We start from the raw sequence: 12,040 nt of genomic DNA, 5'->3' as shown, positions 1-12,040 counted from the left end.
CGAGTGCTAAAGGGATGGGGAAAGCAGAGAATGCCCCTGGGACCAACACAAGCGATTGAAACTGCCCAAAGCTGTACAGAGGATGTACTTTGCTTGCACAGGGCACGGCCTCGGGTGCTTAGGGCTTGCTGCAGTGCAGAGCAGCTGGGGCTGGCACCGAGCTGGGGCTGCCTGGTGGCCTCTCTGCTGGGGCTGCCCCGTTCTGTCTGGTGAAGATGATACCCTTCCTTAAGAAAATCCTGTCTTTTTCATTCTCTGATCTGAAAACGTGAGTGAATATTGAGGACGTCCATATTAGTGGATGTGGTTTCTTTTTTGGAGAGGCATAACGTTGGGTTTTGTTACGGAAAGATGCTTGAATGGCAGTAGTAAAGCTACTGGAAGAAAATAGTGAAATGTGTATCAGCCATGTTTTATTAATAGGAAGCTAGAAACGTAGCAGTTCTCTCAGTCTGCACTCCAGGGATGTTACAGTTCAGCACAGAAAGTGGTTGCATTGATTTTTTTTTTCCCCCTTCTTTCTCTTTCTCTTTTTTTTTTTTTTTTCTAATGCTGATGCAAACGGGAAGAGCTATGGGAATAGTCAGCAAGCGTATTTTTATTGAGGCATGTTAGAGTTGCAGTGCCACAAAATTTTGCTTAGTACAAAGAAACTCTTCCGTATTAGCGGTATGCTGCTTTTAGTTGCTCAAATTAAGATAATCCAAGGCAATAAAAAAAGTATAACTCTATATAAACTTTATGCCAATTTACTAATTCTCCATGAAAGCATTTTTTAACTTCAACGATATGTTCTCAACAAGTACTATTTAGAAATATTTTAATGTCTTTATTCTTTAAAATATATGTTATTAAGTGCAAAATGCCCCCCCAAATTATCAGTATGACCCTATTCATTCTTGACCAATATTTGTTGATTTATTGGAACTAGTATTACTTCAAACTTTACATTGTGATTAGAGACTGTGATTAAAACTGCAGTATTTCAATGTATTATCTCCGATACAAAATAGATATATTGGGACTACAAAAAAAAATCTCAGAAAACGTTTCACAAATGGTGAGGGTCTCTATTTAAGGTAAGCTTTTAAAATGTTGATACCTTTAAGTCAACTGGCTTTCCTCTTGCAGAGAAATGAGCCGCAGTGTGTCCTAGTTTTGGTACTTGTAGGCCTTAGTTTGGCTGTGGGGCCAGAGTCGTTGGCCATGTTGAATCTATCATGCTGCATTCAGCAACTTAACCCCGGGAGGAGATTGTCAAAGCAGGAGGGGAGAGTTCAGCTGAGGAGCTTATTTCTGTATTGGAAATCAAGGGACCTGGGGCATCCAGGCATCATTATAGATCAGCACAATGCGGATGAAATGTTGGCTTGTCCAGAAAGCAAGACTCTTGTGTTGTCCACAGCTCTTCTCTCTTCTCGTAGAAACTTGTATTTGCTCTGAACATGTGCAACAAATGATAGTGTTGCCCTTATGTCCTTCTTAGGACTGGTAATAGTCAACGTTTTGCGAGGGAAGCAACTTTTTACTGTGTCCACTGCAGTAAGGTAGTGAATGTGTGGGAGAAGGCGAGCGAGCAAGACTTGAGCTTTTCTGTGGCTCTTTGAAGGAATGGAAACATTTATGTGATTTTCAAAGAAAAGAAAGGGAAAAAGGTGGGGTGAAAAGAACTGAGATCAGGACAGGCACACCCCAATCTCATGAGCCACCGTGTCCATCTCTGCTTTGCCATGGATTTCCTGTTCCAGTAAAACCAATGAAATTGCAGCCTGCTTCAATAGCGACTGTCATATAGAGCAAGTTGCCATCAGACAGAGCTTCATTAATTCTACTTACAAATTTAACTTCTATTTTGTTGCTGCTTTAGAGTGAATGATGTTTGACATGTTTTTTAATGACATAAAATATATTGCAAGGTTACTGGATGCTTGTTTCTTGCAACTTAAAACTTTGTAACTTTGCATTTAACTCTTTATAGTTGAGAATACGATAATACTTCTCAAAATTTTGGGAAGAATTGTCCCTGCTGCAGTAGGAGACTGGGCTAGATGATCTCTAGAGGCCCCTTCCAACCTCAACCAGTCTGTGATTCTGTTGTTTTAGAGCCCGGATTCTACCTCGGAGGGATTTACTTACTGACAAGTTATCATTGCCTGTCATCACTCCCACTAACTAAATTACTGCTTCTAATGGCATATGGAAATAAAGCTAGATCTTCCAAGTTTTGATAAAGTTTTGAATTTTGAGGGTTAAATTGGAATTCTTCACTTGAAGAGAAAAAAGGAAAGAAAAACGACCTCCTGTGCCTGATGCAGTTAAAATGACAAGCAGGGAAATCTTCCAATACGTTATTTTTCCACACTGTCCTTTACTAACCGGACTAAAAGAGGCACAAGGAAAGTGCCAAGCAGTTATCCCTGTTGTAGCTGAGCTGTTGTGCCATCCCACTCCTCCTCCATGCCCCAGAAAGCAGCATCTGTGAGCTCAGAGCTGCCTCTGGAGCCAGCCCATTCTTTAGTAAGTCTGGGACAGATTGCATAATTTTGCAAAGTATTTTTTGTTAATTTATTATTTTGTGTCCCAGAAGGAATAAAATAATAAAGATGATAAACTTTGCAAAGCAATACATGCTATTAGAAAAAAAAAAAAAAAAAAGAGATTGCCAAGTCTCCAAACTGGCTGCATGCTCCAGGAGGGTGTCCTTGGAATAGGTATCAAAGAACAGCCCAAGCCTGAAGAAGCCTACATTAGATGTTTGCCCAAACAGCTTCTCTGCTGTACATTCCTTCCTGCAGCCTCTGATCCGGGTGGATATGAAGGCTTTTGCTCACATGTGTTGACTCCCTCAGGATACTGAGGTTCTTTGCAGGCTTTGAATAGGTCTACTTTTTATGTGCATGTCAACTACCAAATGCAAATACAAATATCAGGTGCTCATCACCTAATGTCCAGCATCTCCTGTAGAAAAGCAGAGAAGAAATGCATAGCTCTGAGAAGGTTCAGTAGTAACTACCTGCTTCCTGCATTTAGGTGGAAAAGCAGCTGGTATCAACTGAGAATGGCAACAAGGAGCAAGGGCAACAGCATGTAATTAGTCTGCCAAAATACAATTCCAAATTGAAGTTGCCATTTGTCCACATTAATTACCCTGCTGAAATTTCTGGAACTGTAACAAAGCCTCGGACTTTATTGTTCATCTTCCCCAGCACAACATGGGGTAAATCTCTGATTCAGTGGATCAGCTAATTGCTGAGATGCACTGCCAGGCATCCCTGGCCAGGCTGCCGAGGCAGCATGCCCATCGGTGGCCCTGGAGTTGGGATCAGATGGCACCATGACTCTAGAATTCATCCTGGTGCATTAAACTGCAGTATTCCTGCACAGCCCTGTCCCAGGGAAGATGGACAAGGCTTTCCAATAACTATGTGGCTCTTATATGGCTCTATCCACCCTAACCAATGAAGTGCTCTGGCCTATTCAAAACAAGGGTTGGTTCTGAATACTTTTTCTTTTCCCCAAAATGACTTTGCAGTCCCCCAGGGAAAGAGGTTATTTCTACAGGTTGATCTCCCCCCTCAGCTACCACTTCATCTTACTCTGCATCTGTCATTTTGACAAGATGGTGCCATGGTGCCCTATAGAATCACAGAATGGTTGAGGTTGGAAGGGACCTCAAGAGATCATCTAGTCCAGCCTTTTTTTGTCAGCTCCTTTTCTTTGTTTGCTCCTTCTGCATTTTGTAGAAATGATGGAGACTGATAAGCAGGTGTCCAGACCCATCCATTCTGTGCACTGTGAGGTGTGTCTTCTGTTGTAAGACTGTTCCATCAAGAGATTGCATCTGTTGCTTTTGGTGGCAAGATTTCTGCAGCAGGGGAAGAAATGTCCTTGCTTTAGTGCCCAATATTTAAGTAACTAAAGCTTGATTTTTGTATAGATTCCAATGCCTCAAATGCCATTTCCATTTAAGAATGGTAATTTTAGCTTCACAATTTCTGTTTAAATTGCCAAGATTCACTCTTAACACGCAGAATTATTTCCTTTGACAGTTAGTGCTTGGAACTACTACTCCCAAAATGAATATCTTAATGTCCTCTCTGTCCCCATAGACACAACATTCACCACAGTTTTGTTGTTTCTAGTATGAGAAGGATAGTGGCTTAGCTGCCTCTGGATGACTGCCTTGTTTCAAGAAGGTAAAATGAAAGAAGTCCATTCATTCCTTGCTGCTGTTTCAGGATTAACAAAGAAAAGTCTCCAACGTCTCTACCCCTCATTGGGCAGTGCTGGGATGCATGGTGGGAAAGGTTCATGCCAAGACCTTCTAAAGAACCTTCCTCAACTGCAGCCTGTTCAAGTGCTTTGCTTGACTGGTGGTGTCCACCTTAAGCAGACACCCTCAAAACCTCTCAAATGCTTTGAGCAAACTGATTGAGCGTTTGAGCGTTCAAGGGAGCATTTCTCTTCAAAACATGGGTGATGTTCAGCTTCTTTGGGGTTAATATGGAAGGACAGCATCTGAATTTGCAAGGAGACGTGACTAGGAACATTTTGGTGCTTGTGATGATTTGAGAAAGCCAGCACTGTATTTCTGAGATGTGTTCAGGGAGGGGAGTCAAGCGATGGCTGGCAGCAGGGTGGCCAGATGCTGCAGAAAGCAGCTCAGCTGCAGAGCTGGGGTGTCTCTGAGCTCCCCAGGCTGCTCTTGCAAATCAAATGATGTATGTGGCTCATTAGACCACACTAGGCAGGCAAGGCCTGTGCTGGTCTTCCTAACTCCAAGCATGGTACTGTTTTTGATATGACAAGAACAGCACACGTCTGAGATTCTGCCCCACAGAAAGTTCCCATCCTGTAAGATACCTTCTGCTGCACTGAATTTTAGTTCTGAGCTCTCCTGTATTTGGAGATTTGGTGGATTATGAAGATTTCTGCCCTCAGAAAAGGTGCTTTCAAACTCTTAATTTCCTTCTGTCTAATTAAAGGCATTTCTGTAGTCTGAGCACGTGGTTATCTAGTCTGCTTATGAAAATGGTTCTTGCAGTCTCAAGAAGCAGCCAAATGCAGGTGCCTTCATGCTGTGTTGTTGTTGCTGGGAGTCTGAGAGGGAACAAAAATATGTTTCTTATTTGTCCAACGTAACTTGGATCAAGGAGGGGAGACACTTCACCCCACGGATTGGTGTTGCTCAGGGGGAAAGATTTTGATTTGGTGTGAATTTGTATTCCCAAATTTTCCACCATTTTGGACTATTTCCTAGTGATAAGTCAGAGGACAGAGGTAATGTGTGTTTGCTTGATTTTGTTTTTATTTTGAAATGTTTTGCTGAGCTGCGTAAGTGGCACTTACAGGAGCTTAATGTGGTTCAGATCAATCTAATAATTCTCCCATGTTTGCACTGCTGGCAGCCCTTCTTAATGTGCAGATTTTTCCCCTGATAGCGATTGCAGCACCTAGAAGGGTTTGGGGAGGGGGAGGGGGGGAATTCAGAAGTATTATTTGTTTGCCAGCCCAATTACACACCTCAGTTGTTGATGGAGCCCTAGCCCTTTTGGCCTTCCCCGAAAAACTTCATAGAATTGGCAAGGAAAGAAAGAGTCGAGCAGTATTTATAGTAGAGTCTGTTGCTGCTCCCAAGCTGGGTTTGATCTGAGCTGAGCTCAGGGCAAGCTCCTTCCAGGCTTTGGTAGCGTTGCCAGCATCTTTGTCACGAGCACTTGCTCGGGGTTCAGTTACGCTGTATTCTGATCCCATAAAAGCAGCATAAAAGCAAAATGCTTCGCTTGACCATCCTGTGCTATCGCTGCTGTTTTGACCATGTCTGAGAACACGTCTCTTCGTGGCAAGTCACTGCTCATGAATCTTCAAGAGTGGAGTAAAGGTGGACAATCAGTCAAAGATTTTAGTGCATGATAAATGAAATTATATCAACTGCAGTTCGTATTTATTCCATGACATGCTCTGACTCATACTCCAGCAGTGTCCGAAACTGTTTGGATTATTAACAGCCATTGCAGCTGGATTTGTAGAGCTTTTACGCTGTGTAAAGGCATCCAGGTCAAACACAGTGTTGGAAATGGTGGAAATGGTACCACTTCCGAAGGCGCCCTGATCCAGAGCTCACACATCAAGGGCAGGAGCTGGGAGAGCAGCTCATCCTCAGGAACCGCAGGGCTCCCTAATGTCAGGTGTTATGGAGATGCTAATATTCCTGAAAATCAAATTTCATTTGGTGTCTTACCTCGGGCACTCAGATTTGAAAGTGTCAGCTTTATTTTACCAAGCTGGCATTTTAATTTTTCAAGTCACAAATGGATTTCTCTCATGTGCGTCGTAAATCTCTGGGGCTTTATGGTCCTTTTTCAGAACTTCTATGATTTGGGGGTTTTATGTTATGACTGTTCTGATATGAAAGATCTACAAATCACTGATTAAAATGTGAGGAGAACTGTAAAAGTGGTGGTAAATCTGCCTACTGGATATGACTGATCAGCATAGGGCCCAGAGGAAATAAAAACATCAACTTGGGAATATTTTTATTCGTTTTGGGAGAATCACTGGTACCTTAGTAATTAGTTTTGACAGAACTCTTTCCTTCAGGGATCCTAATAACTGTCTTCTCCCAGTATTTGTCCTCCCTTGATATCCAATAAACAAGAGATGTTGGATGCTTGGTTTTTAAAAGTTCATAAAACTTTCACAGAAAAAATATAAAGCCACATTTATTGTTAAATTGGGGCCAGATTTACTTCCTTGAAAATGATTGCAAACTTCCTGCTCGCCTCAGCAGGAGAGAGTTATTTCTTTGCTAAGTAATCAAGTACTCTTTTAATCAAGGTATCTTAAATGGTAATTGCTCAATCTTAATTATTTGTCGGCAACACATGATTTTTGTTGATATTATGATACCATTTATTAGCAGAATTAATAACCCCGCTATTTTGTTCTCTTCTGAATGGTTCTAACAGCGCTAAGTCCTTTGGCTTTTAGAGTAAATCAGCATTTTAGGACCCTGCTCTGCTTTCATTCCTGTGGATTCCTTATAGATTCTGACAGTGTAACAAAAAGCAGAATTTTCCCCCTAATGTTAAACTCTTGCAGCTGTAGAGCACTTACATTGCTAAGGCTCATTCAGTGATTTGATAAACTTTGGATTCTAGCATCCCTGCGTGCATCCAGAGAAGCATTTAGCACTTGTTAACAAGTCTTGTGTATCTTTGCAGCGTTTATTCAGGACACCAGTCTATTTTGATTCCTCCCTCAGAACTGGAGACCAATCCTGCTCTGTGGCTCCTGGCCGTGAGTCAGTACAAAGTGAGAGACACTTTTTGCTCCTATTCGGTCATGGAGCTTTGTACTAAGGGCCTCGGCTCGCAAACAGAGTCGCTGAAGGTGAGTGACCCTGCAGGGATGTGGAAAGCAGCAGCGGGCAGGGGCCTTGCCACAGGCTCTGCTCTCTCAAATCATGTTCTCTTTCAAATCACAAGGTGTTTCTAAACATCAAGGAAAGACTTTTATTTACCCAGGCTTTCTGATATGTGTTGCAGTCTGTGTTGGTAGGCAAATGTGGGAAAACGCACGTGTAAAAGTGCAAAAAGCCTGAGGATTTGTATATTTTCCATTGAATTTTATGAATTTCCTTGTTATTTGAGACGGGTTTTGGTCCATACAGTTAAATAATCACGTATTCAGAAGTACTGGGTTTCTTTAACGGGGTTGTCCTCACTGTTTATGTGTGTGTTTCTGTGTATCTAGTTAATTTTGCCACTACCACTATTATAAGCCAGACAGCAAATTTTATTTCCGAAATCTAGAATTTCCAGTAGGCTACTGAAATAAATGAGTGCTCGAGCTACTGACATTTGTGTTGTCTCCAGCCCATACCACCCTTACTTAATTGCTTGCAAATCATTTTTTCCAAGGCTAGTTAATGCTTCCTGTTTACCGTTATTCCCTGGAGCTGCAAAGTGTTTTTGGGAAATGGCATTTCTTCCCTGCAGAATTAGCATTCTCGTTTTGGTTTAAATGCTAGCGTGGAAGTGCCAAGCAAATATGTCTGCTCTTCTCGGATATTAGACTATCACCTGGCCATCTGGCTTTCCGAAAAGGTGAAATTATCCTGGCAGCTCAGCCTCTGCTCCTCTTTCAGTCATAATTCCTAGACTCTTACTGTTTTTTTTTTTTTTTTTAAACTTTAATTCTACCCCTTTTGTGGCCTTTGTTACATTTTAACTTCTTTTTAGGCAAGGGGACTGGATCTTTCACGTGTACGGACATGTGTAGTAGTGGCTGAAGAACGACCCCGAATAGCTCTTACTCAGTCATTTTCCAAATTATTTAAAGACCTGGGGCTCCATCCACGGGCTGTCAGCACATCGCTCGGCTGTAGAGTTAACCTGGCTATTTGCTTGCAGGTAAGATTTCTCACACCTTAAGCTTGAATAAACAGTAGTTTTAAGAAGATGGTTCTGAGTAAGAAGCATTCATTGTATTTCATTTGGCTGCTTGGTTTGAGACGTAATAAGAAAATGCATGTGGTACTTAATGTTCTTCTTACATATATAGGGATAGTAAATTGCTGTTATTTTGTCAGTGAACACTGTTCATCCCGCATGTTGCATCCATAGCATTTATTCTGCCTGTGAAGACAGTAATTCAGAAAAGTGCATGGTAGTGACAGAATACATATTATGTGCTCCAAAAACAGCGTTTAGTCTTGTAATGTAAAGTTCTTTTTCCAGGTGCTTACTTCAGGGCACTTTAGAGAATGGATTCTTTCCATATATAGAATAATTCTGATCCTTATTTAATTAACTATATAGATATTTTGTGTGTGCAATTTAGAACCTACATAATGAAAATTTATGTTGCAATTTCTTCTGCATTCATTTTGTTTTGTCCCAGCGATCAGAAAAAAGTGCCCAGGCAGAATCTGGGCTTAAACCTGAAGTCTTCAAAAATCTTTGTTAAGTCACTTATTTTAAGGAGAGATGACTATATAGTCTGAATTTCTGAAGAGCCTCTAGATTTTCACCCAATGACAAGAACATTAAGCAAGTAACTTTAGGCTGAACTACCGAATATAATTTAGTCTTTCAGGACTCCAAGTGATGAAAATGTACTTGCTTTTTAATAAGATGTTATATTTTTAATTAATTTTGCCTTATTTCTAGTTTAAATTTCTCTGGCTTTTGATTCACCCATTTTTATTTTATTACACTTTTCTGATCTACAGTAAAATGCTCATTTCTTTCACGATTCTAAGTCATATCTTGGTCTTTGTTAAATAAAGGAAGAATTTTAAATATGTGCTTTCTTGGTCTATATCTCATTTTTGTGACTCTTTCCTAGTCCCTTTCTGCCCTTCCAAGTCTGATATCAGAACTGTCTATATTCTTCCCAACATAATCTGGCAGGTATCCTGCTGAGATGTAATATGATTTCCAACTTATTAATGCTTTTATATGTACAAGAGTCAGCAGGTTGGCCTCTGCATTGGCTTGGCAGATACACAGCCATCTGATCACCTGCTGATTCCCCCACTTCTTCAAACCCCAGGATATCTTGCATTCTGTATGGTACATTCAACATTTATTTCTGGCAGCTAGCCCTGATTTACACGGAGGAATTCTTGATGCATAAGCATAAACATACATAGTTTTTGAAGTATAGAAGTGAGAAATAGCCTTTCTCAGTGAAACTACAACAAGACACTTGCTATTCTTTTCCAGGTTATTATTTATGTAAAGATTTTTTTTATTTTAGGAGAGGTACCAACCAAAAATGTGACACGTACAGGTGATTATTTTAGCACAGACCAATATATTATGCCTGTCTTATCCCTGTTGAACACCACTGAAGAATCATGGCTAGAAGTGACCTTGAAGTTCAGCAGAAACATCAATTAGAATCAGAAAATAAATACAGGAACCATGTCACATCACCATTTCTTCTTACCTTCCTTCTGACTATCAATGCAGTATCCCTTCAGCCCAAGGCTAATTAAGCTAATTTACTTTAATTATTATTGTCATGCCTATGACAAGACAAAGCTTGAGCAGGGTTAGAAGTCGTTCTCTGTCTCAGAGATAGAGTTCTTTTGTTTGATGTTTTTTAATTACTGCTGTAGATATTCTCTAGGAATAAAAGTTCAAGAAAATTTCTTGTGTTCACAAAAGCAGAACCTGAATCTTTCAGAGCAAGTTCATCTTTAGCCTAATAAATCTTAAGAAATAGTCTTGGGAAATTTTTGTCTTTTTAGAGAGACTTCTGTGAACTCAAACAGCATCTCCCCCATATTTCTGTCATTGACTTCACCTAAAAAATTCCTGATTCAAGTTTTCAGATTTCTTCAACCGAGAATTTTTTGGTGGGAATACAGGCCTCTTGGTTTCTTTTTCCATATCTGGAGTGCTCTGTTGTTAAAGTCTTTAGAGACTGTCATTTCAAATGGATAATATAGAAGATACCTGTGAAACCCAATTAGCAAATAAAGGTTGATGTGCGTCATGGTCAGGAGTCCAACCAGGGTCAACACTCAGTTGGGAGGAGCACAGCAGGCACTGCATTAATGGATCACCTGCAGTGAGTTAGGTCTCTTGATTGCCCTCAACTAGAGGAAGAAATACGTGAGAACCAGTTGGGCTAGTTGTTTGGTACCCTTTTTTGAATCATTTTTTCCTAAACGTCCATCTGTTTTGAAGTGTCGATTAATCACTTACGGAGGAAGAGAAGACCACAGTTGAGTGCCAAATGCTGTGGAGCTTTCTCCATCATTGCAGGTTTTTCTAAAGAGCAGCTCGACCCATGGGACATGATGGAACTGGACAAGGAGAATGCTGTAGAGAACAAGCACAACATCTCTCTCAACTGGGGAAGTTTGCTTGCCACTAATGAAAGTCTCCCTTTTTGGGAGATGGATTCTGGCTTGCAGTGATCTGCAGAGTGTTCATAAGCTTCTCTGAGAAGCTAAGTCATTTGTTTTGGACAAGCATAAAACCAAGCAATAGCACTAAACAACTGTAAGCCAGATCTAATGCTGTGTTAAAATGAGCCTCACTGGAGCAAAGCCAAATTCACTTAGAAAATTTGGAAGTCCCGATTGGTTTGGAGTTTGCCTCAGCTTTTTGTTTTAACATGGATATCTGCCTTACGATTGTGTTAGCTCTTTGTCTGGAATTTGATTCTTAGATAATTGTTTGCACAAGTTTCTTAAAGAGCTTTTGAAACAAATTCAGAAATTGGATCACTTGCAAAGGAATATTATAATGGTATTGACTGTGAATTTAAGAATAGGGCAAAATGAGGCCTTTGAGTGAAGTAATTTACAATCTGGCTGATAATTTAGTTTAGCATTCATTTGTCATGTTCACAACTTCATCTAAGATTTTGTATTTTAAACCAATAGACAAACAGCAGTAGATTCTCTAAAGAATGGCATGGTTGGAATGAAAAAAAGCCACTTCATAGCAGTCTGATTTTGCTAACGTTATCTTTCCAGGTGGGATAGGTTTTGAAGCAACTATGCCAAGTGTAGTTTTAAAGGCGTTTGAAATATTACTGAGGACATTATTCATAAGAATCACTGCAAAACATGTAATTTTGAGAGAGAATATAAAGAATACAGGCTTACATCCTTTAAACCATCTGGTACTAGACACTGCCAAGCATGGTACTTAATTAGGCTGAAGGCTCTTTCCAAAAAGTCTGGGAGTTTATGGATGGTAATATTCCAACATAGCTTGTGGTCTCTTCTGTTTGCTAGATGGTTGAGCAGAATGAATTTTAATCTTTGGTCAACAATGTTCCCTAAATTAGCATTGTCTCCAATGTATTCCAGAAAAGGTTAATGATTTCTAGATTTTTAAAACCGCATAAAAAAGTTCTGAAGTGTTTGAATCGATAGCATCTGGCTTTGTATTTATTCTTCCAGGTAGCATAGTCCAACAAATCAGGTTCCTACAAAACCGTCTACCATAGCAATAGCTGTATTTCACATTGCTCTACATTCTTTCTAACAGTTTTGTCTACTTGTTGTTTT

The 12,040-nt window shown here is 40.3% G+C and overlaps 1 protein-coding gene across 1 annotated transcript in view; it reads left to right on the top strand.

The window, feature by feature from the left end:
• DIP2C (disco interacting protein 2 homolog C) overlaps positions 1-12,040 on the top strand; it is a 134,799-nt gene that overhangs the window by 91,705 nt on the left and 31,054 nt on the right. The window contains exons 30-31 of the mRNA XM_026053001.1: positions 7,224-7,392; positions 8,244-8,414. Coding sequence (XP_025908786.1) covers positions 7,224-7,392; positions 8,244-8,414 — 340 coding nt within the window. The remainder of the gene's footprint in view (positions 1-7,223; positions 7,393-8,243; positions 8,415-12,040) is intronic.

This window comes from Nothoprocta perdicaria, unplaced genomic scaffold (assembly GCF_003342845.1).
Source record: "Nothoprocta perdicaria isolate Ctin4 unplaced genomic scaffold, notPer1 scaffold_95, whole genome shotgun sequence".
NCBI lineage: Eukaryota > Metazoa > Chordata > Aves > Tinamiformes > Tinamidae > Nothoprocta > Nothoprocta perdicaria.
Note: the sequence above shows the minus strand (reverse complement) of the source record. Positions and strands in the feature narration are given on the sequence as shown.